General features: G+C 37.0%; 4 protein-coding genes across 10 annotated transcripts in view; 2 read left to right on the top strand and 2 right to left on the bottom strand.

Annotated features, from left to right (window-relative positions):
• Positions 1-4,400: 4,400 nt before the first annotated feature.
• Positions 4,401-5,311, bottom strand: LOC6044159. The gene is made up of 2 exons (XM_038266837.1): positions 5,141-5,311; positions 4,401-4,943 (listed from the first exon to the last, which is right to left on the bottom strand). Exons 1-2 carry the CDS (start codon positions 5,198-5,200, stop codon positions 4,485-4,487), a joined length of 519 nt encoding a protein of 172 aa, XP_038122765.1. The 5' UTR covers positions 5,201-5,311; the 3' UTR covers positions 4,401-4,484.
• A 79-nt stretch (positions 5,312-5,390) lies between these two features.
• Positions 5,391-6,404, top strand: LOC6044158 (malignant T-cell-amplified sequence 1 homolog). The gene is made up of 4 exons (XM_001861672.2): positions 5,391-5,564; positions 5,634-5,786; positions 5,900-6,202; positions 6,265-6,404. The coding sequence occupies exons 1-4, from the start codon at positions 5,554-5,556 to the stop codon at positions 6,344-6,346; spliced, it is 549 nt and encodes a 182-aa protein (XP_001861707.1). The 5' UTR covers positions 5,391-5,553; the 3' UTR covers positions 6,347-6,404.
• Positions 6,405-9,156: 2,752 nt separating this feature from the next.
• Positions 9,157-10,242, top strand: LOC119765080. Its single transcript, XM_038248211.1, has 3 exons — positions 9,157-9,371; positions 9,431-9,728; positions 9,789-10,242. The coding sequence occupies exons 2-3, from the start codon at positions 9,432-9,434 to the stop codon at positions 9,840-9,842; spliced, it is 351 nt and encodes a 116-aa protein (XP_038104139.1). The 5' UTR covers positions 9,157-9,371; position 9,431; the 3' UTR covers positions 9,843-10,242.
• A 628-nt stretch (positions 10,243-10,870) lies between these two features.
• LOC6046401 overlaps positions 10,871-25,043 on the bottom strand; it is a 213,409-nt gene continuing 199,236 nt past the window's right edge. For 4 of the 7 annotated variants that reach the window (XR_005276524.1, XR_005276527.1, XR_005276528.1 and 1 more), the window contains 3 exons: positions 19,309-19,462; positions 18,309-18,702; positions 10,871-11,852 (listed from right to left, as the gene is read on the bottom strand). Coding sequence is in view for 2 of the 7 variants with exons in the window: in XM_038248400.1 (XP_038104328.1) it covers positions 11,788-11,852; positions 17,954-17,986; positions 19,309-19,462 (252 nt within the window). In the remaining 5 variants the exon portion in view is untranslated. Of the gene's footprint in view, positions 11,853-17,953; positions 17,987-18,308; positions 18,703-19,308; positions 19,463-25,043 lie in introns of those variants that run through there. The other 3 variants (XM_038248400.1, XR_005276525.1, XM_038248401.1) reach the window with 3 other exon arrangements.

Below are 25,043 nucleotides of genomic sequence, written 5' to 3'. Positions count from 1 at the left end.
GATTAAATTCAATGGCGAAAGTCGTCTTAGGCGTCATCCATAAAGCACGTCACGCTCTAGGGGGGAGGGGGGAGGTAGGGGGGATTGGTTGATGTGAGTGAGCAGCTAAAAGCGGGTCTTTCAATAACAAATCCTGATCTTCTGACGATAATAGAACTTGAACTTTTCCAGTTATTTCCACTTGCTCAGGAAAGGTGATGTGCATGATTTATTACTGTGTAGGGTAGAGTAGTCATCAGTGAGACACGGGGAACAATGATAAAATGGCTCTCACAAATCGTAGTTTCAACCAATCAGGCTCATATTTGGGGAAAAGGTGAGTCTACTGGATACACGTCTGCCATAATAGTGGACGCTCCCTTAAGTTATTCATAAATGTTTGATTTTGACTATTCAAAATCTATGTAAATCTTTTAAAACATTGAAGTGATTTTGGCATATTTATTGTGTTTAAACTCTAGTTTACCAAAAATATAAAAATATTTGGTGTAAATATATAGATTTTACATATTTTAAATACTTTGACATTTTATTAATTAAAGTTTCAAATTGGCAAAATTGCTTTAATATGTTCAAGACAAGTCACCTGCAATGGTACAATATGAAAACATGATATTTTTCTACAAAAAAAAAAATGATGGTAATATTCATCAGAAAATGATGACAGATTCTATGTGTCAAAAAAAATGATGAATTTTACCTCAGAAAATGATGAATTTCCATCAGTTTTTAATGCAATTTTCACAATTTTACACATTTTTTATGTAATACTTCTCCCGGGATCGTGGTGTTGGGGTAAGCGTGATTGCCTCTCACCCAGTCGGCCTGGGTTCGATCCCAGAAGGTCCCGGTGGCAAATTTTGAGACGAGATTTGTCTGATCACGCCTTCCGTTGGACGGGAAGGTGCAGGAGTCGTCTCCCTGGGTCCTGTCCTGGTGGAGTCGCTAGTGGGCAGTTGGACTCACAATCCAAAGGTCTTCAGTTCGAATCTCGCGGTGGATGGAAACTAATGTGTAAAAAGAGGTTTGCAATTGCCTCAACAATCAAGCCTTAGACACTTAGTTTCGAGTAGGAATCTCGCAATCGAGAACGCCAAGGCAATGCTGTAGAGCGAATAATTTGATTTTTTTGACTTCTCAAAAAAAAAAATATAGGTGCAAAAGAGGTGGTCAACCTACCAAATTTTCAACATTCCAAAATTGTTTTTTCTGTGTAGAAAAGTATTGATTTTCGTAGAGTGTTTCATTGTTCCTAAGCTGTCTCATTGTTCCTGCCAAGTGCATTTATAATGAGACAGTTTAATAACTCTGGATGTAGTGATCGGATCAATCTCATATTTTGGTCAATGTTAGAACATGGTACAGGAAAAAGAAATGCAACAAAAAGCGCATTAAAGTATGCTGATGAAAAAAATACAAAAATCGTTGAAAGTTAAAAACCACAAGTGTCTCATTGATGACTTCCTTACCCTACTCTAAAGTGATTTAGATTAATCCTCGACTGCCCAAAATTTTTTCGAAATATTTTATTTTTCTCATGTTTAGGAGGTCAACTTTTGTTCTACGAAAATCTTTACTTCTCTTGTTTTATGTTTTTCTTGTTTTATTTTTAGTATTTTAATTTACATTTATCATGTTTAGTTTATGTTTGTTTTTGGTATTATTTTGCGTATTCTACCACCTCCTATCATTTCATTTTGCCTATCTAATATTTTAATGTTTTTACACGGAGAAAAAAGAGTTCTCAAAATCGTGAACAAGCGTTCGTGAAATTGGGAACCACGAACAAAGTGTTCAAATTTCATGGTACGTTTTTCAAAATCGTACCATGGAATTTGAACACTTTGTTCGTGGTTCTGAACTTCATGAACGGTTGTTCACGATTTTGGGAACTCTTTTTTCTCCGTGTACAGTCAATTTTTCAATTTTTTGCTTGTTTTTCACAGTTTTTGCTATAAAATGGCAAATAAAAAAAAATGCGTCATAAAATATAGGGAATATTAGTAAACAACACAACCAAAGTTGAGCCCTAAAAAATGAAAATGAACAAGCAAAACTTCCAACGCATACATTTTCTAAAATTTAAAGTGTTCTTCTTTCCAATGCTTTTTAAAGGTCAAAAATTGGTTGAAAATGGATTTATAGTGATTTTTAAAATCGAAGCCGTCTAAAGGCGAGGTTGTGTTGTAGAGGATTAACACTCAAACGACTCATTTGACCCCGTTTTTTTCTGAAAAATCTTATTATTTTTGGTAGAATTGACAAATATATTTTGAACTGTCAGATGGGTGACAAATATGGTCCATTTTTACCGGAGATATTCCGGATTCAGTAGGGGACCACGGCCCTCCTATTTGAGTACTTGGTCAATATAACAAAACACAAGAAAAATGTCGGAAACAATACAAAATTTCAGGAAATCATCGTACATCATTCTGTAAAAAACGACCATATACCCATCTGACAGTTCAAGGGCCTCGTGGCGCGGTGGTTAGCGGCTTCGGCTGCCGATCCCTAAGTTGCTGTGGGGCGCGGGTTCGATTCCCGCCTTATCCTCCTGGCCTTCTATCGGATGGGGAAGTAAAACGTCGGTCCATTTGCGTAAAAGAGGTTTTGGGTGACTCACCACATATAACCTTCGGACGCCTAGAAATGAGCAGAAACTTGCAACAGAGCCTACTAAAGATCCGGGGGTCGTTGAAGTGGATTGCTTTGCTTTTTTTTGACAGTTCAAAATATAGACAAATCTGAATCTTTTGCAACCTGAAGCATCCAATTTGGTCAATTCTACCAAAAGTTATAAGATTTTTATGAAAAAAAGGTGCAGTGGTAATCCTACAGGCATAACCATCATGACGAAGAACATCGGACACAAAAAGTAAATGAAATTTTTAGAGTTTTTAATATTTGCGTTTCTTGGCCACAAAATCAATCAAGAAATAGTTATTTCGTAAGATATTTATTTTTGCTCAAAGATGGTCTCATGGTATTTTGACGTTTGATAACAATTAAAACTTTCAAACGCTTCTTCAGCTAATCGTAATAGCAAAATTTTCGAGCTAGTTTATATGAAATCATTTCATCAATTCTCTGTTAAACTTTCGGCATTGAATAATTTTCAAGAAATATTTTGCAAGCAATAAAATTTATTACAAAGAGTCATTCTGAACCATGTGTTAAAGACACAACACACAAACCCTAGAGCTTGATACCCATATTGCCCCAACTCTTATGGTTCCGCCAAATGTCCCCTTATCGGAACATCCCCGGGGCCTCCGGCCACTCCAGCTGGTGGCCACTACTGCCAAAATGTCAAATTTCATGTCCAGTATCAAAATCCCTAAAGTTTGCCCCAACTCTTATGGTTCCGCAAATGTCCCCTTATCGGAACATCCCCGGGGCCTCCGGCCACTCCAAGTGGTTTCCAGTTCCAATAATCAACTCCCGCTCATGCCGACTGGCATGTCTTGGCGTGTCCATGCCTCCAGGCCATCTGCTCTAGGGTCTCCAAGCCATCTGCTCCCGGGCCTCCAAGCCGTCTGCTACCGGGCCTCCAGGCCATCTGCTCCTGATGTTGACTCGTCGACGTCCAGCAACAGAATGAATTTTCGGGACCGACCGAGCCGCGTTTTGTTAATTTAGATCGGGGACGTATGCCCCGCCTTTTTGCACCCATTCTCCTACATCTCCTTATTCGCTTTTTGCCGCGTCGACGATCCGAAAATTATGAGGTAGAGTGGGGGTGATTTTAGATACATCAATCTCACGTCTCTCGATTGACTGATTGGGAAACGTTTGTTCAACCAACCAGCGTGCGCTTAGAAGAGGGGAAATTTGCCGAGAGGGGTAGGTGAAACCAAAGCGTTTCATTTCGCTTCGCGAAATTTTGGATTGCTACCCTGTATAGAGCCCTAAGACGAAGTTCTTCGTCAAAATGCGGCTGACTTTTTTCGTAATGTTGGTACCGCTGCGTGATTTTCACATTTCGAGCGTTCGCCATTCAAACGCCATTTTTGCTTAAAAAGCTGGATAGGGCCTTTAAAAAAACTCTCGAAATGTATTATTGTTAAAGTTTTTACTGCGTTCGCTCAAAAGTAAGGTTTATCATTTTCAAAGAAATATGAATTAAATTTATATTTTCTAGGGAATAGCGAAGCAAATTTACGATTGATGTATCGACCAACTGTGAATCCATGTTTTTAAAAAAAATATTGACCTCTGAAATCAACAAATTTGGGATTTTTTTTGCTTACGGATGTAAACAAACTTTGGTTTTCTCAAGGAAAAGATATTTTTTACAAAACCTTAATAAAGGTTTTACACACTTAACACTTAAAATGAAAGAAAAGTTCAACAAAATTCATTTTTTTCAAATCCATAACAAAAACAAACATCAGACATTCACTAAGTAAAATCAATTTATTACTTAAGTATAATCATCGTGCTTAAAAATACTGTAAGACTTGTAATAATCTCCGAAATTCCTACGGCCAAGTAATCTTCTGCCGCTTGCTAGAAGAATTATTAGCCGCTTCGCTCATTGTCGCAGTTTTTCCAGGACTAATTTCAAGAGATCTTTTGACCACCACGCTGCTACTATTGTGCTGACCCACATAACTCCTCGTTCCAGTCCCATTCGTCCCAACATTGGTAGCAAAAGTACCGCTACTACTAATCAATCTGATCTTCTTCATCCCATGACTAACGTTGTCCACCGCCGGACTGTCTCCGTATACGATCCGTTGTCGTACGTTGTTCCGCTTCCGACTTGCATCTCCGTTGGATGGTGGTGAGCAGTCCTTCATTTCCACATCCTGCGGGCCGTCGGCACTGGAACCCGATCCCGGGGTCCCCCTTCGAGGCTGTGGCAGCAGATGCTTTGTGTACAACTGGATTAACTCATCCCGCGTCGATTCCTCCAGCCGGGGGATTGTGAAATGTCGCTGGAAAGATGAAATTTGGATTAGACCCATGCAGCAAAGGTTGTGCTTTAAACTCAGAATTTAATTGTTTTTAGTCAGCGTGTAACTGCCAAAACTTTAAATCGATTACGATCAAGCTCAAAGTTACATCCTTTAAAGGTAAGGCAACTTTGCTCAATCCAGCGCCAAACTTGCTCTGTAATTGATCATTTACTCACCTGCCGAAAAATATCCAGCAACTGTTGCTTACTCAACAATTGCGGATGCAAAAGATCCATTTTGTGCAGTTTTTGTCTAAATTTCTGGCTATTTTCAAACCATTTCACCCAAATTTGTTGCGAGTCGCAGTTGCCTCCGCTTGTTTTTGTTTACAATCATGGTTGACGTTTGCGGTGGGAACCCTACAAAGTCCACTTCCATGCTGATGGGCCGGCCGGTGACAGTCGGCCCACGGCGCCGTCTGTCACTTTTGTTTCCAATAAGAGAAACGTCATCTGTTTGGAGGAGGAAAAACACATAGCTTTTGCGGATACCACACGGCGGAATCGATTCCGTGTGATTCTTTTTAGTCAGTTTAGGTCACAACAGTCTGGTTACTTTTAAGGCTCGTTCTAGGTTCTAGCTGGTTAGGATGTTTAAGAAGTGTGTGCAGCTCGGAGAGGGAACTTAAGCTTTGTTTTGAAACTGTCAATTAATGTTTTGTTGTTTCAGATTCGATGAAAAGGAGAGCATCTCCGGTGTGCAGCAGCTCAAGTCCTCGGTCCAGAAGGGCATCCGGAACAAGCTGATCGAGCAGTACCCGCACATTGAGGGTCACATCGATCAGGTGCTGCCCAAGAAGGACTCGTTTCGCATTGTCAAATGGTACGGATTGTTCCGGTGGTTCTTCTTTCTCCTGTAGGGAAATTGGCCTTCTTAAGGATACTTGATTTTCACGTCTGTGTTTGGGAAACGCTAAAACGGTGTGCTCATTCTAGCCACGACCACATCGAGATTCTGGTGAATGGTGCCGGGGATCAGCTGTTCTTCCGGCACCGCGAGGGCAGCTGGATGCCGACGCTGAAGCTGTACCACAAGTTTCCCTTCTTCCTGCCGATGGAGCAGGTCGATAAGGGCGCCATCCGGTTCGTGCTGAGCGGCGCCAACATTATGTGCCCGGGGCTGACCTCGCCGGGAGCGTGCATGACCCCGGTCGACAAAGGCACCGTGGTGGCCATCATGGCCGAGGGCAAAACGCACGCCCTGGCCATCGGCCAGACGACGCTGTCTACGGAAGATATGTAAGACCCTTTACCGGAAAGACCCCACTTGAAAGACTACTAAATTTATCGCAACTTTTCAGAGCTAAGGTCAACAAGGGCGTCGGCGTGGAAAATTGTCACTACCTCAACGACGGACTCTGGCAGATGAAGCCGGTCAAGTAGATCGGACCTCTTGCGTTCCTTACCAAGAAACCTTCAAACGAACCATTTTGTGAACTCTATTACATGCTACAATATCTGTAAACACAAGTAAATTGATGTGAAAAAAAATCAGCGGACTCTAAAAATGCTTCTTGTTTTATTTGAATTGAAAATAACTCCTTATTTTTTATATTTATTCACAGCTATATTTTATTTAATATAGTCAATTCTTTTCAAGGTAACAATTACTTCACAAAAGGGTTTACGTTACGTTATAAACGTTACGCTCTATTTTTATGTTATGCCAAACATAATCCTCCTTAAATGTATTGCTATCTTGTCACACGTCGATTTTTCTGCAAAGTTGAGGGCGTTTTTTTTTTAAGTAATCAATGCCTCATCGGGCTGAAGGCCCAACATTTTTGGGAGACAGGGAAGAAGTAGAAAATTTCTTCTTCCAGCACCCCCAAATGGCGAAACTTATTTAATGATAATAAAAAGTGCACTATCATTGAGCAATTCTCTCAGATTTCGGTCATTCGATTTTTTTTTGTATTTTTTAATCCGACTGAAACTTTTTTGGTGCCTTCGGTATGCCCAAAGAAGCCATTTTGCACCATTAGTTTGTCCATATAATTTTCCATACAAATTTGGCGTCTTCGGCAAAGTTGTAGGTACGGATATGGGCTAAACTGGAAAAATGATACAAGGTAAAAAAATTGGTGATTTTTTATTTAACTTTTTAATTTAACTTGATTTGCAAAAAAAAACATAACAACTGATAAACGGGAAATTTCTCAAAGTTCAAAGTTGCAAAATATAGAGAATTTTCTCATCTTTTCAACATATTTTTTTTTTCAATGCTGGGCAAACATGTGCACTAACTAAAAAAAATGAAAAACTGCGACTGTTTTAAAAAAAGTCACCTAAAAATAGATTTAACTTGAAAACGGTGCACTTTATGAAAATTTCACAAGAGTACTTTTTGATTGCAAATTTGATTTCACATCGAAAAATTAAGTTGAAATTTTTTTGCGACCAATATTTCGATTTTTTGAAAAAAATCAGTATTGATTCAAAAATTCATAACTCGGTCAAAGATCTTTGCACATTCTGGAAATTTCTGAAAAGTTGGCATTTGATGTCCTCTAAAACATATCAAAAATTAAAAAAATAAAAATAGTTTTTTTTTGCAAATCAAGTTTTAGTAAGAAAAGACTAAATTAAAAATCATTAAAAAAATGTTTGCCCTGTATCATTTTTTCCAGTGTAGTCCTTATTTATACCTACAACTTTGCCGAAGACACCAATCAATCAAAAAATTCCTTCAAACGATACAGATTCTTGAATTTTCATGCATCATTTCTGTATGAACAGCTGTCAAATTTGTATGGAAAATTATATAGGCAAACTAATAAAAAAAAATTGCTTCTTTGGGCATACCGAAGGCACCAAAAAAGTTTCAGTCGGATTAAAAAATACAAAAATTAAAATTCTTAAAAAAGACCGAGTTCGTAGAAAATTGCTCTTTTGCGTTTCTCTTTGTTTCGTCGTTCGTGTCTGTCACGAGTGACCATGATCGGCCATAATTGACATAACCAACTTTTTCAACACTTTTTTCGAAAAATCGCGATAACTCGTGATGACTACAAGCAATCTCCATATCGACGTCTTCGTGTTATCTTGTCGCACCCGCCATTTTGACGTTCCGAGAAGAACGCGTTTTAATGTTTGACCTTGAATAAACAAAAACGAGAGCACGCAATGTAAACAAAAACAAATACGTTTTGTTTGGCTGACCATTCTGTGCATTTTCCCAAGTTTGGTTGAAGTTGGTTGCTGGAGTCCCGAGTTATAATTACAAATGTTTACGGTAGTCTAGCTTCTACGTACGTCAAACGCATCCTGACCTGAAATCCCTTTGGCCTTTTGTCGCACTTACATCAATTTTCAGGGAGTGACAAGATAGCACGACAAGATTGAAACTACTTTTATATGAAAAGTAAATTTCCGGAGCTTTTTTGGTTATCATTGAATATCCTAGGATTGAAATCGAATTTTGGGGATCTGTCAAGGTAAAAAAATGTGGCATTGTGAGATGCACAAAATGGCGTTCTTAACTCAATTTGGCCCAAAATGCACGTACGACAAGTTAGCACGACGGCGACGATATGTTTACAAAATTATTGTAATTGTCTACATTTTTGTAGAATATTGTTACCCTCTTAAAAATAGCCGTGCAAAGTTAGAAAAAAAAAACACATTTTTTTCGTTTTAAATGAAAAAAAATACCCTTTTGAGTTATTGAACATTTGAAAAGAACATTAAATGTGCCTTAAAATGACATGATCATAAAAAAATACAGTTGAGTAATGAAAAATGGTAGAGTTTTTTGAACTTTTGTGTGTGTGTTTTTTTTCATTGAAAATACGTTTTTTCCGGAATTGTGAGTACGCTATCAAATTGGGCGTAAAATTTTAAACAAAAGTCTCTTTGACACCAAATGTTTATCTCATCACCGTTCTAGGCTGCAAATCATTGAAAAACATGTCCTTTTCGCATGTTCAATTGAAGTGGTCGTACCGCCCCTTCGTCACGAAATATCAAAAAATGGACTTCGGATTCGTGATCAAAGACAAAAGTTACCCCTTACACACAAAAAAATATTACGGTAATGACAATAGTAGCTTACTTTTGAATTAAAAAGTTGTTAAAATTTGCTACATTAAAAGTTTTTTTCTTGTTTTTAAAATGAAAATTTTTACTGCTACAGTTTCTGAAAATCTCATTGCTCACTGATTCAAAAGTTTTTACTTTTAATTCGACTGTAAAATTTCTTTCATTTTGACGTTCTCGTGTAACCGTGTACGCCTAAGTCGCAAATGTAAACAAACACTTTGGTGGGTCCGGTGGTGCTGGTGAGTCTAGGACGCAAAGCAAAGCCGACCGCGGCAGCAGCCAGGACTCGGACGCGGAAACCTTCGTGAGCCAAACAGGACAAGGCCAGCTTCCTGCAGGAACTGCAGCTGTTCCACGGCTGGAATGCGTAAGAAGGAAGCTTGGGTGTTTTGTGGGGTTTGTGATTGATTTTGTTTGTTTTTGTAGGATGAGAGGTAGGAATGTGGATTCGCACCGGTTGTATTGGGTGGTAGTGGCCCGGGATTGGTGGTTGAAGGTCAGTTCGCGTGAGGACTGGGGTAAGATCATCGAGGAGATGGCGCTGTCGAAACGTTGCGTGAACAACGAGATTGTGTTGAAGAAGATTAACTTCTGGTTTTTGGACAAGTACGCAAAAGTTTATTTTCACGATGGGCCTCCGAGAAAGAGGAGGACGACGAAAAGCTACATAATCGGAGGTGGTCAGCGCAGATGTTGCACTTGGTGCCGGCGGTTTACAGCACCGGTGAGTATTGAGAATGTGTGCAGTGGCTAGCCAACTTCACTTACAATCCATCTCTTTTAGCAACTTCCCGCCCACAAACACTCACGTCGCGACGGCGCAGCTTCAGCCGAATGAATCTAGACAGTGAGCAAAAAAAAAATCTGTGACATTCTCGAAGTAGGATTATGTGCTCAAAATCGAACTCCGTTCCGAGGGCCTCATCAACTCCATGTTCCGGATGCGCTTCCAGGATCGGGAACTCCCCGTTCAGGCACTTTACTTTCCAGCCGGGAAACGTCGACCACCCTTCCCGAATCAATGGCCAACTCCTCCAAGACTGTCCTGATTGAGGCCGGAAACGTGACCATCGTGTCACACTTCTGTCGCGCGTCGAAGCCTCCATCCGGAACCGTCCAGCCTGGGGTATTCGGAAGTGACCGGTGGCGTACCGTATGAAGCAGAAGCTAGTGGAGAAGCGTTAAATACAAAAAAAGTGTTTTTCTAACATACTGTTTAATTTTTTTGAAATAAATGTAAAAAAAAACCAACCACATTTTTCTGAAATTATCCCTGTAGTGCTAAATGTTGTGTATTTTTGCCATAAAAGGTTTCTTTTCCAATTAAATGTAAAATACTTTTACCAAAAACTACGATTTTCTTCCATAAATGCATGGTAGTATCAAAAACTTTCCAACTTTTAAATTGAAAAGTTTGAACTTTCTACGAATATTCACCAACGCGAACTTTTAATCCAACGAACGATCTTTTTAAATTTAGAGTAATTTTTCTTTGTGTGTAGGACAAAGATTCACGCAAATTAAAGAGGGACCGGGGCAACTGTTCCCGATTTTGTTTGAGTTGGTAGAGAATCAACCTTCCAATTTAGTGCTCAATAAAAGATACTGATAAAAAAAATATTCAAAGGATAAAACTTAAGTTTGCAATTTGTCTCAAAATGTCTGAGCGCTAGGCCCGCTTCTTCCTAGTCGAAAATTATCCGAAACACTCCATCTTAAAATGCAAAGTTATTTGAGAATGGTACATTTTTTTGAACATAGATGATGTAGCCACAAAGTTTCGTGCAGATCAAAAATACAGGTAAAATATCTATCTTTCTTAGGAAATCCCATCATCAAACAAAGGCCTAATAAAAACGCATTCAGTCAGTATGGAACGCAAGTAAAACTTTTCAATTTATTTCCTTTCATATCATTCAAACAATGCAAATCAGTCGCTGGTCCGTTCTACTCAACAGCAAGTTAGCTTTTCCTCTTTATCCCATCATTAGTAACGACAATTTATCAGTACCTAGGAACGTTTAGCTAGGAGTATAAACGCTTGTAAGTTCTCTGCTTAGTTTTTTTTGCTGGGATTGAAGTCGAAAAAATGAACATTTTATTTTCGATTATGACTATTTCAATTCATATAAATTTACAGTTACATTTATTTTGTTAATTTAATCTTTAATCTGTACAAACATTACAATCTTTAGAAACTATAAACGGCGACGCTCAGCTAGTTTTTTTTTATAATTTATATTTTTAGGCGCTAAAAACGATTCTTCCTTTCTTTGTTTTCCGTTCTCGCTCAACACACACAATAGTTTTATACACAGTTAAATTTTTCTTTGAGTAAAAAGCACAGCTTTCGAAAATAAGAGACTTCTTCTTCTTCTATCTTGTTACCTTCTTTGAACAAATTCCTCTTTCCTTCTTTCTCTAGTACACGATGACTACATTTTATGTATATTCTAAAATCCTAAATATTCTTCTATCCTAAATTCCTGCCCCGCCGCAACACTAGCCGGTGTCCCTCCTCCTCCACCTCCTCCACCTCAAACCGCCGTCTGCCGGTGCGTCCGCTCCAGCGCGGTCCAGTCCACGTCCAGCGGGATGATGCCCCGCAGGATGTCCCCACCGGATGGGAACGGCACCGGCACCGGAGGCACTCGTCGCGGCCGGTACTTGCCACACCGGGTTCCTAGTTCGTCCAGTTCTTCCGGATCGTCGTAGTCGGGATCGATGCCACCGATGGAACCGCCGTAGAGGGCGTCGTCGGGGGCACACCGCCAGGGCTAATATTAAACGGCCGTCTCGTGGTCCGCCTCGTCGATCCGGCCGAGGCGCCACGCGTTCGGGTCCGCTGCTAAATTTGGCAAGGAAAAAGGAAACGGCAATTAGTTGATCCTTAGTTGAACTGAATAAAAAAGGAAAATAGAAGAGTTGTGTCTTTTAAGGGTGCCAGGCTTGGAAGTTTTGGTGCGTCAGGGAGAAAGGGTTATTTCAGTGCCGGAACATTTTACACACATTTTTTTTAAATTGTTCTAATTTAATAACAGCAATTGACATGCAGTTTGATGTTTTGCAGGTTGGTAACGACTAATTACAGTACATTTACATTACATCTAACATAACGCAATTTTTATAATCAAAAAAACACTGAGTGCCCATGGTTGCAGAAATGTTCCATATGCAAAAACAGCAAGCTGAGAAAAACGTTAGTAAAGTTTGTCCTACACATAAGACAAAGTTTTCGCGAAAAAACGGATATACTGCAGAGTTCTAGAACAAATTACTAAATATTTTTGGTTTTTGGTTTTTTTCTGAAAGATTACCCGATTTTGAACCAAAAAACGAAACTATTGGCACTACGCCCCCCGGGGCATGGCCTTCCTCTAACGTGGGATTTCTGCTCCAGCGCCTCTGACGAGACAGGAGAAACCGGGACCGACGTTTTACTTCACCATCCGATAGAAGCTCAGTGGATAAGGCGGGAATCGAACCCGCGTCTCATAGCATCATCGGGATCGGCAGCCGAAGCCGCTACCCCTGCGCCACGAGACCCACCAAATTGTATCAATAACTCAAGAGAGAAGAAAATTCACATGGGACATTTATGCGAACAGGAGCAGTTCAGTATCTGTATATTTTCATGGTTTTAAAAATGTTCAATTTTATAATTATTTATTATCAGCATTCAAAAGTGCTTTATTTCGTTCATTTTTTGCCAACGTCCATCCTTGACGCGATACAAAATATTATACCAACAGAATATCGTTCCCAATAAATTAAAGTTAAGGGATCATCCATAAACCACGTGGATTTTTATTTTGGAAATATAACCGCCCCCTGGTTCATAAACGACGTAGTTTTCAAAAAAAGAGTATTTTGCTTTTAAAACACAAGTTTCCCGTCATGAACCTAAATTAATGATTTTGAAGCATCAACTCAAAACTGGTCTTTGGAAGTGCTTTGGTGGCCAGTGGTGGTTGATATTTTATCAAACCAAAAATCGGCAAAACAGGTTTCTCCCTCTTTTATTTGATGTGAAATTGTTACGGAATGTATGCATCATAAATATGCATTAAGACTACAAGATACTTTATTTTCTTAACTGCTTTAATTTATCAATGCAATATTGCTTCTTGATATTTTTATAAAATCAAAGGGACCCTCCATAAACCCCCCTCGTGGACAAGTGTCCACAGAGTGGCCAAAGTTTATTTGGCGTAAGAACCTGCCTTAGACTTATACGAACCCAACGCAACAAAGAGCTCGTTCCGACGCTCCGTATTGAACTGATACGGATACTGATGATGTTCGAACAAAACCGTCGAAATTTTATACATAGAAGATTTTGAAATTGATTTTTTTTATATATAGGAAACAGCATCTAATTTCATCGTGCCCCTAGTGTTGGCACACTTCAATTACAGCTTATGAAAAGCGTTTTCAACTGAAATCTTGTATAAACAGCTCAAATGGTAGTGAATAAGCAAAAGACAAAATAAGTTGTTCGAATAGTGAAAAACAACAAATTGGATGGAGTTAGGAACGAGTGCCTAACCTGCCAAACATAAGAATTTCCCTAAATCACTTCCAGCAGCTCGCTGAGATTCTTTGAGATTTCGGTCATCCGTTTGTTTTTTTGTATTTTTTAATCCTGCTGAAACTTTTTTGATGCCTTCGATATGCCTAAAGAAGCCATTTTGCAAATTCTAATTTTTTTTTGGTTATTTTAATTTCATTTTTTGGCACTTGACACTTGATTAGCAAAAAAACACAATTTTTAATTTTTTTTATATGTTTTAGGGGACATCAAATGCCAACATTCCAGAAATTTCAAGAATGTGCAAAAAATCTTTGACCGAGCTATGAATTTTGGAATCAATACTGATCTTTCAATTATTTTTTATGTAAAATCGTGCTTGCTATCAAAAAGTACTTTAGTGAAATTAGAATTAGAATCAGACATTGGAAAATGGTGGGATGTTTGGGTGAAACTACAGAGAATTTTCTAAGATTTCCAAAAATATCAAAGGTGAGCTAACATGGGCACTGATTTAAAAATGAATACAGTACTAGTTCGATAACCGGGCTGAGAACGCAGCCCAGTCACCGAATGCTGCTCGCTAATTGGGCTGAACGAAAAATAACAAGGGGACCACCGATGCATAATATATTGCAAACTAAATAAAAAAATAATTTTACTCACATTTTTTTACAATGCTTAGATTTCATATTTCTGTAATTGGGTAATTCTCTACCAACTCACACGAAATGGGGAAAAGTTGCCCCGACCCCTCTTCGATTTGCGTGAAACTTTGTCCTAAGGGGTAACTTTTGTCCCTGATCACGAATCCGAGGTCCGTTTTTTGATATCTCGTGACGGAGGGGCGGTACGACCCCTTCCATTTTTGAACATGGGAAAAAAGAGGTGTTTTTCAATAATTTGCAGCCTGAAACGGTGATGAGATAGAAATTTGGTGTCAAAGGGACTTTTATGTAAAATTAGACGCCCGATTTGATGGCGTACTCAGAATTCCGAAAAAACGTATTTTTCATCGAAAAAAACACTAAAAAAGTTTTAATAATTCTCCCATTTTCCGTTACTTGACTGAAAAAAATTTTGGAACATGTTATTTTATGGGAAATTTAATGTACTTTTCGAATCTACATTGACCCAGAAGGGTCATTTTTTCATTTAGAACAAAATTTTTCATTTTAAAATTTCGTGATTTTTCTAACTTTGCAGGGTTATTTTTTAGAGTGTAACAATGTTCTACAAAGTTGTAGAGCAGACAATTACAAAAAAATTTGATATAGAGCAATTCCAGCTCAAATCAGGAATTTTTCTGATACTTTTGTACCCGACCCGGGCAGACGGTAATAACAAAATTAATAATATTTCAATAACAAATCCTGTTAAAATAACAAAAAGTGTTATTATTTTAACCTGAAGTTCAACTTCAAGAAGAAAAAATAATAACAGTTTCTGATAAAATAACAAAATTTGGTATTGAAGTGATATTATATTGAAAATGTTTAATAACACGCCAATAAGAGGAAATGTTATACATTTCAAAAACTCTCCTAATAACAAAATTTGTTATTCGTTCGGTATACTGACTTAGAAATAAAATTACCACAAATCGCACAAATGGAAAAGTTTCTAAGTGTCCATAACACAATCTGTTATTATTTTTTCTTTTGTTAAATATGTTTAGATCTTTGGGATAATTTTGTCTAATTTCGTCGGGGTCAATATTTTGGCCATGAAATGGGGTCCTTAAGCTAAAATTATTCTAAAAGTTGAAATTTTGGAAGTTGATTTTTAAATTATTTGATATACCCCCTAAGGGACTTTGCTAAAATTGGCTAGAACTATGGGATAATTTTGACCAATTTCGTCAGGGTCATTATTTTGGCCATGAAATGGGGTCCTTAAGCTAAAATTATTCTAAAAAGTTGATATTTTGAAAGTTGATTTTTTTAATTATTTGATATACCCCCTAAGGGACTTTGTTAAAATTGGCTAGAACTATGGGATAATTTTGACCAATTTCGTCAGGGTAATTATTTTGGCCATGAAATGGGGTCCTTAAGCTAAAATTATTCTAAAAAGTTGAATTTTTAAAAGTTGATTTTTTTAATTATTTGATATACCCCCTAAAGGACTTAGTTTAAAATGGTTAGAACTATGGGATAATTTTGACCAATTTCGTCGGGGTCATTACTTTGGCCATGAAATGGGGTCCTTAAGCTAAAATTATTCTAAAAGGTTGAAATTTTGAAAGTTGATTTTTAAATTATTTGATATACCTCCTAAAGGACTTAGTTTAAAATAGTTAGAACTATGGGATAATTTTGACCAATTTCGTCAGGGTCATTATTTTGGTCATGAAATGGGGTCCTAAAGCTAAAATTATTCTAAAAAGTTGAAATTTTGAAAGTTGATTTTTTTTAATTATTTGGTATACCCCCTAAAGGACTTAGTTTAAAATGGTTAGAACTACGGGATAATTTTGACCAATTTCGTCGGGGTCAATATTTTGGCCATGAAATGGGGTCCTTAAGCTAAAATTATTCTTAAAAGTTGAAATTTTGAAAGTTGATTTTTTTTAATTATTTGATATACCCCCTAAGGGACTTAGTTTAAAATGGTTAGAACTATGGGATAATTTTGACCCATTTCGTCAGGGTCATTATTTTGGTCATGAAATGGGGTCCTTAAGCTAAAATTATTCTAAAAAGCTGAAATTTTGAAATTTGATTTTTTTAATTATTTGATATACCCCCTAAGGGATTTTACTAAAATTGGCTAGAACTATGAAATAATTTTGACCAATTTCATCGGGGTCATTATTTCACCATGAAATAGGGTTTCAAGCTAAAATTAATCCGATAAATTAACTTTTGAGAGTTCTTTTTTTTTATTTTGTTATATTCCCTAACGGAATTGATTTATTTATTGAGAATTTTTGAAGTGTGAATAACAAAAACTGTTATTATTTTCACAGAGCCAGGAAGTCGGAGCTGACGTTGAAGTTCGAGCTGGAGTGAGACCTCGGAGACTGCATCGGATTCATCTAATTTTCAGCAACTTTTACTTGGAGTCGGAATCTGTGAAGTCGGGTATTTTGGAGAGCTAAAGTCGTCGTTGACGTCATATCCTGCATCCAGAGTCGGAGTTGTCTTCAAAGTATGGATTCAAAGTCGCTTGGAGGTACCCGACTCTGCAGCCCTGACTAGTACAGAGGAGTTATGGCAACTGCAGGTTTATTTGCAAATTACAAATAAACCAAAACAATAACTTTTTTGTTATGGAGACATACCAGTTCAATAACATTTTTGTTATTATGCTGCTCCACCTCTCCGCACAAAATAACAAATCTTGTTATTCCTTCATGATTCCTTCTGTGTTATTGGTTTGTTATTGCAATAACAACATAATAACAGTTTAAGTTATTCTTCGAACAAATCTTTGTTATTGATTTTTGTTATTTTAACAACTAATCCGATCATCCCAATAACATATTTCGATCTTCTCACAATATCAAAAACTGACCTTCCCAAGTTATTTCCGTCTGCTCGGGATAATTCAATGTCAATCAACATTCTTTTAAATGATGCTTAACATCCCAAATAAAAGATTTTTAGACAACAACATGCTTGAAATTGTGATTTTATTGAATTTTTCATCAACAACCCTTCAGAGAGTCCACTACAGGAAAGGGGTCCACTAATGGATAACGTACCCTAATTATTAGTTACACACATTTTGAAGCTGGATCTCAGCTATTTTTAGGCAATGATGTCCGAATCCATCCAACGATGGGTCGCATGGTTAATGGTGAATGGTGGTTAATCAAAAGTCCTTTCCAATGAGCTTTTATTTTGAAGATCTGTCTCCTTTGCAATATCAATAAACTAGTCATTCTCACTGTATAAAATTAAAAAAAAATCCTTTGATTTTTTTTGGGATTCTGGATAAAATTTAATTCAAATATTAAGTATGGAAACAGCTCAGATAATTTTGGAACCCCATACTGAATGAAAAGACAGCCAAATCTTGTTAAACTTGATCCTGTTAGTAGATTTCTGCATATATTAGAGGATTTATGAGTTTTCTTGAATAATTTAAAAAAAACATTGAATTTTATGGACAACTTTAATTTTCCTCTTTGAAACTTGAAATAAAAAAATATTATTTTGTGTATTGGTGCAATGTTTCAAACAAAATATTGAACAAAACGTGAGACAATCAATCATGTGAAGGTGTGGTGAAAAGATTTCATAAACAAATCATAGGGTGTGTCTTCTGGAGGTGCGCACGAGCTGGACATGGCGTGAAAACAGTGGGAAAGATGTCATTCATATTTGAATAATTTTTTTTGTTGGTTTTATTAAAGCGCTTATTTCAGAGTTGGATACTTTCTCATCCTTAAAACATCTCGCAAAACTTACCACAATAGTAATATTTAGATATCCTAGGCAGAGCTAGGGTGTGTGATCGCGTTACACGATTTCATGTTGTTTTTTTTAAAGTTATATTTTTTATCACAATGTAGTGAAGAAGGGGAATGTTAAAAGTGGGAAGAGAAAACAAACGAGAGAAGAGAGAATATGAATGAATTAGGACGGTTTTTCGACTTGAAGTGTGTGAGAGAAAATTTGCGCGCTCTTTTTTAAATTTGAGTGTTTTTTTATTGCTTACAAAACTTGTTTTTAAAAAGTGTAAAAATTTATGGCGAAAAAGTTGGGAAAAATGCTGTTAAACATGAGCGATGCGAAATAAAACAAAGCAAAAATCAAAACTTACCAAAAATCAGTGTATCAAAGAAGGCGGTAAACAAAAACACATCGAAAGAGTGAGGGAGTGTGTTCGTTCGTTGCGTGCTCGGTGGACGGCCCCTCCCTTCGATGACTTCGTTGCGTTGCTCGGTTCAAAAAGCCGCTCAAAAAATTAATCGAAAATTTACAAAACTAAGAAGGAAAAAAAGAAGCTTAAAACGATAAAATTGCAGCGTGGGGGCGCGACTAGACAAGGGTTGTTGGGTGATTGGGTCGTTGGCTTGGAGGGCCCGTCCACAGAATCCGCCGTCACACGTCGTAGATCTTCTTGATGAACTTGTTCTCGGTCGAGTGCAGCAGGCGCATGTGCAGCGACATCAGAGGCGTCGGGCTGGCACTCAGCAGTAGGGGCACACTTTCTTCTGATTGGTTGTGCATGAATTTGATGTGGTGATTTGGATGAGTGTTTGTGGAAATAATCGGGGTGAAATGCGAGTGATGCCAAAAGAAGAGAAAACAAGTTGTGAGAAATGAGTAAATTATAGTTAAATTTGAGTAAACTTAAAATTAGGCACTTCGAAGGGAATCAATGTTTGATGATTGCTAAATCTAACTGAGTTAAATCTACACACTATTTTTAAAGTGAATATCTAAACAGAGCGATGACTTGGCTGTGATATTTGTACAAGAAACAATGAATTGAATAACAAGCTAAAATAAACAAGTTTTAACACACTAAATGAAATTTGCCTAATGCGAACTTTTAAATTTGACAGCTAGAAATTTTTAGTTTTTCATGAATGTGCCCTCTTTGGACAGAAAAAATATTTAAGCTAAACAATTTAGATTTAAAGCTTCGGCTCAACTTGAACGGCGTCACCGAAAAATGTCAAAATCGTTTCAAACTACCCAAATTTAGACATTTCTCGCCGACGACGTCAAAACAAACAAAAACAACAAAGCCATCACAGCCTGCTGCGCGGTTAAGGTTAGGTTATCAGTCATGACACTGCCTCCGGCAGTCTTACCCTGCAGCTGCCGATTAATGAGGGCCGTGATGCCGTGGCCGCCGTTGTCGCTGCCGGATTTGCCCGACTTCATCACCAGCATCGGTTTGTCCTCGGCGTCGTCCCCGTACCCGGCCGAGATATACCCGTTGCTCTGGGCCATCGTTTCGCTGACCTGTCAAAAAAAGAATAACAAGTTTAGACTATTTTGATTAAAAAACTTAAATTTGGGTATATTTTATCCAAGTGCTCCAAAAGGCATTGTACTCAAAAATGAGTTAGCTTTACTCCTTCTCAAAAATGAGTACATTTTTAATCGAATTTTGTGAAACAAAAAGGTCCAAATCGTCAAAATCATGTGTATCATTTGTAAGCAAGTGAATGTGTGTGTCCCTTCTGCCATTGTATGTGTGTATTTGTAGTTTAAGAAATGGCATTTAGCTGTGTGTGAGCTTCCGCAGCCTGCTTCGTTGAGTGTGCCAGCTGTCATTTTCTTGTTTACTGTTTATATTCCCAAATATACACGCTCATTAAAATCAACATAAAATTTGGGTTATATTCACTCAAATCTCTTCGTAAGGTGTCAATTTTCAAGTGAGTATAACCCAAATTAGTGTCTTTTCAAATGACCGTGTAAGCAAAGCAAAAGCATCAGAGGCGGCGGCGTCAGAGGAAAAAAAGAAAAAGACAATCTCTATCACGAACCAGATTTGAAACCACGTCGACGGCGTGAAGCCGTTGGTCAAAGCTGAACTGCTGGTCCGGATTGGGTCCGGAACTGGCAGCAGCAGAGGGCATCGTGTGTCATAAGAATACACTGTTGGGATGGTCACTCGTTGTAGGGGAAGTTTGTTGGAACTGATGGGGTACGGAATCGACAAGAGCAGGATAAGGAAATAGGGGAGAAGAGCAAAAGGTTTGATGAATTTGAAATTATTAGTTTTTCTATGATCATTGTTGGAAAGGATTTGAAAAATTTGGATCTGGCTTTATTTCAATATATTACACGCAAAAAAAGACTTTCGCGTGAACGTGAACAACATTCCAGGAAAATGGAAACAAAGCAAATTTTATTATATGGGTATCATTTAATTATTACGTGACGAACTATTTGATTTTAGCCCGGGTAAGATTTAGTTTTCTGCAATCAGTTGTTCTGATACCAAATTTTTGTACTATGATTTCATGAATTTGTTCACGTTTTCATGAACAGGTTTGTTTGCTCAATTTGTGATTTTTTGTTCATGGCTACGGGAACGTTTTTTTTTGCGTGTAGATACTAATCCAGTTCAGCAAATTTTGCATAAGAATGACCCTTTGGACGTTTTTTTGTGGCTCGTGCATTGTTTGAATGAGGGAATTCTCTGAGATTTCGGTCATTCGATTTATTTTTGTATTTTTTAAACCGGCAGAAACTTTTTTGGTGCCTTCGGTATGCCCAACGAAGCCATTTTGCATCATTAGTTTGTCCATATGATTTGGTGTCTTCGGCAAAGTTGTAAGTGTGGATAAGGACTACACTTAAATTTCACTTTTTTGTCACTGAAACTTGATTTGCAAAAAAAAAAAACACTATTTTTTCATTTTCTGATATGTTTTCACAACTTTTCACAAATTTCCAGAATGGGCAAAAAATCTTTGACCGAGTTAGGATATTTTGATTCAACACTGATTTTTTTCCAAAAAATAGAGATATTGGCCGAAAGAATGTTTCAACTTCATATTTCGATGTAATCAAAAAGTATTATAGCGAAATTTTAATAAAGTGCACCGTTTTTAAGTTAAAGCCATTTTTAGATACCGTAAACCGGGGTGACATTGGTAGAATTCTAATTTATTTTTGAAATATTTTTCAACTTGTAAGGTTTATCTTAAGATTACTATTTTCAAAACATGTATTTCTATTCCAACGACCTGCACCTTTTTTCTTATGGTAGGTTAATCAAACGGCTAAAACTCCAGAACCAAATTATGAATCTCTATGAAAATTTGGGAGATTGTAGAGCTCGAAAAATGCAATTTTTGGGATAAATAAAAGATATGAAAATGAAAAAAATTACGATATTTTCATTTGGAAACTGTGTAATTTGTTGAAAAGTCTTATCACAATTAAAAACAGATTGATATTTCGAAATATGAGCGGCAACTCGCCCAGGTTCAACACACTAGCTTTCATATGAATTCAGAAGAATCAAAATCGGATATACAGTATGTAAAAAAAGTATTTACACCCCTTGGGCACTATGCACATTTTGTGATGAAACATGTAAAAAATTTAAAGTTTGACAGGAACCTAGTACTACGTTTTGTTCAGAAACTCATGCCAAACATTTTGCTACAAAAGCTCATGAAAAGATGATTTCTATAAAAGTTATATAACAAATACTATTACGAAAATAAAAAGGTGCAAAAAGTTTGTACACCTTTCGAAAATTAACATAAATAATGTTATTTGTTGACAAATCTCCATGAATCCAGTCTCTCAACTCCAAATAGGCATCCCTGACTGATTTAAAAAAATAATTTGGATTGAATATAAAGTTTACTAACTACTTAGTATAAAAGTTTATATAACTCTGGAAATTCTATATAAAACTTATCTAAACTTAATTTTGCAAACTTTTAATTCAAATAAATGTCAATATATTACCATAGAATTGCTAAATAAACATTTTGGAGTGGTATAACACCGTTTTGGGGTATTTGTATCGATAGAATAGATTTTTCGTTGGAATTTCGTACCAACCGGAATTATGTCGTAGGAAAATCCGCCGGCATCCGAACCGGTCCACGATTCACAAGTCAACCTATGTGGAATCGGAAAGGGCATAAAATTTCCGATCTTTTGATACCCATACATCTAGGTTTTCTTTAAAACCTACGTTTTTAAATAACTGGGCAAAAGTAAGTTTGATCCACGAGAACAAAAATTACGAAATTCCATACATTTTGGCAGGTTGCTCAAACGAAACCATAACAACGTTTTTGCTTAGGTATTTAAAAACGTGGGTTTTATAGAAAACCTGGATGTATGGGTATCAAAAGATCGGAAATTTTATGCCCTTTCTGATGCCACATAGGTTGACTTGTGAATTGAGGACCGGTTCAGATGCGACATTGGGTTGTTCCAACGAAAATCTATTCTATCGATACAAATACCCCAAAACGGTGTTACCCACTCCAAAATGTTTATTTATTCTATGGTAATATATTGACATTTATTTGAATTAAAAGTTTGCAAAATTTAGATAAGTTTTATATAGAATTTCCAGAGTTATATAAACTTTTATACTAAGTAGTTACTTTATATTCAATCCAAATTATTTTTTTAATCAGTCAAGGATGCCTATTTGAGTTGGGAGACTGGATTTATGGTGATTTGTCAACAAATAACATTATTTATGTTAATTTTTTGCTATTTTTATTTTCGTAATATTTGTTATATAACTTTTATAGAAATCATCTTTCATGAGCTTTGTAGCAAAATGTTTGGCATGAGTTTCTGAACAAAACGTAGTACTAGGTTCCTGTCAAACTTTAAATTTTTTACATGTTTCATCACAAAATGTGCATAGTGCCCAAGGGGTGTAAATACTTTTTTTACATACTGTAGAGGAGCTGAGAACGATGCGATACAAAATTTGGAAAAAAATAACTACACACGAACACCACTCGATCTTCACGGAATTTATTTTCTCAAAATTTGAGGGTTGAAGATAGACGAGTTCTGTCAGGATGAATCGATAGAGCGTCGAAAATCAATGCAGTGTGATTTTTAAGCGACTTTTCCGATTAACACTCGTGCTGAATTGTAATATTTACGATGATTAAAATGATGTCCAGCCATAAAGTAAAACCTATCCCCTTTATCGTCAAGACTACTTTAGTCGAGAGGTTTATGCACAAACTGTGTTAAGCCTCGATAAATAAAACAAACAAAGATTACTTATGTAGGATGCATTTTACAGCACTTATTTCGTTGAAATATTCGACTTGTAATTTTTATCCCCAAAAAGTATAGTTCATCGCTGAAATTTTAAAGTTTTCGCAGCTTTAGTGAAAAAGGTTGATTTTTCCCATTTTCGTCGACTAGACGTGTTGGAAAACCGGGATTTTATTTTCAAGCTGTATAATAAATAAAAAAGAATCGCAAATAATGTAATGGTCATCATAATATGACAATAACCAAAACAGGAAAAGGATTAAATTCCACTCAAACTTTAGAAGTCCAAGTATCCCACGTATAAGTGCTGTATCCATAGTACGACACACGTGAAAGCGTCGCCAAATTAACCGAAGCAGTTTTTTTTAATTGAACATTTCTCGTAGTTAGAGGGTGACGATTCTCGAAATTTTCAATTTCCCGGGAATCGAGAGTTGAGTTTTGCCATTTCCCGGGAATTCCCGGGACCCGGGATTTTTTTTAACTAGCCAATAGTGTTCCCTCAATCTACAAGTACAAAATCGTTTCTCGAGCCTTTTTGGGACTCGAATTGCAGTTTAAAATGTTTACGAATCTTCATTCGCACTGATTGATTTTTCCAAAGTTGCACAAAATTTTGGTTGAACTTGTTTTAGATTTTTTGAAAGTAAAAAAAATAACTAATATATAATTATCCATTTATGCAATATGGCATTATGCAATATGATAAATTACGACTCAAAACAAAAACTTTAAGTTGATTTTTTCCTCAACAGTAAATGTTCACAATTCGCGGACTTAGTGTCCGCTTACAAAAAAATGTCTGATTTTTATTCTTTAAATATAATTTAATATGCAGCAAAACACAAAATGACTCGATAAAGCGAAATTGACTTACTTAGAATTAAAAAAAATAGACTATGAGTTATGCTATGCTCGAGAGGGAATATGGAAATCAAACTTATCTTGAAAAGGCTTTTCCCTCTTAGAAATAAAAAATATTTCATTTATGGTGTGTTACTGCTAATTATGCTTCAATGTTAATTTTGGGATCCATATTTTTTGGTTACACTCAATTAAAGTTATTGGAATTTTTGAAAAGTTAAAATTCACACTTTTAGAATAAGAAGATTAGAGAAGCATTGATCAATTCAATCTTGGAAATCAAGCATTGAACATCCAATGTTGTAAATAATTTCGAATTTTTCAAATGTTTTTCTGATTAGTTTATTAATTTTGGTTCGATATTTATAAGTTTAAAATTTCCCGGGAGTCTCGACCAAATTTCCCGGGAATCGAGAGGTCAAAAAATTGCCGATTTCCCGGGAAATTTTTCCCGGGAATTCCCGCTCGTCACCCTCTACTCGTAGTCCAATATGTGCTTGAAAATTCCTAACTTTCCTTTCAGACAATCAATTATCGGGGCCGTGACTCGTGGTGTAGGGGTAACCGTGGTTGCCTCTCACCTAGTCGGCCTGTTCGACGGGATTTGTCTGATCACGCCTTCCGTCGGACGGGGAAGTAAATGTTGGCCCCGGTCTAATCTAGAGGTTAGGTCGTTAGCTCAGTCAAGGTGTAGGAGTCGTCTCCCTGGGTCCTGTCTCGGTGTAGTCGCTCGTAGGCAGTTGGACTCCCAATCCAAAGGTCGTCAGTTCGAATCAAGGGGTGGATGCACTCAGAAAAATGAGTTCACGTAAACGTGAACAGAGTTCATACCAACGGGAACCAGGAAGAAAACTGTTCACTTTCATGTTGCAATGCTACAAAAGTATGGTGTAAGAAGAGGTTTGTAATTGTCTACAAGACGCTTTCAAAAATATTGTTACTGTTGTTC

The sequence above is a fragment of the Culex quinquefasciatus genome, chromosome 1 (assembly GCF_015732765.1).
Source record: "Culex quinquefasciatus strain JHB chromosome 1, VPISU_Cqui_1.0_pri_paternal, whole genome shotgun sequence".
Lineage (NCBI taxonomy): Eukaryota > Metazoa > Arthropoda > Insecta > Diptera > Culicidae > Culex > Culex quinquefasciatus.
Note: the sequence above shows the minus strand (reverse complement) of the source record. Positions and strands in the feature narration are given on the sequence as shown.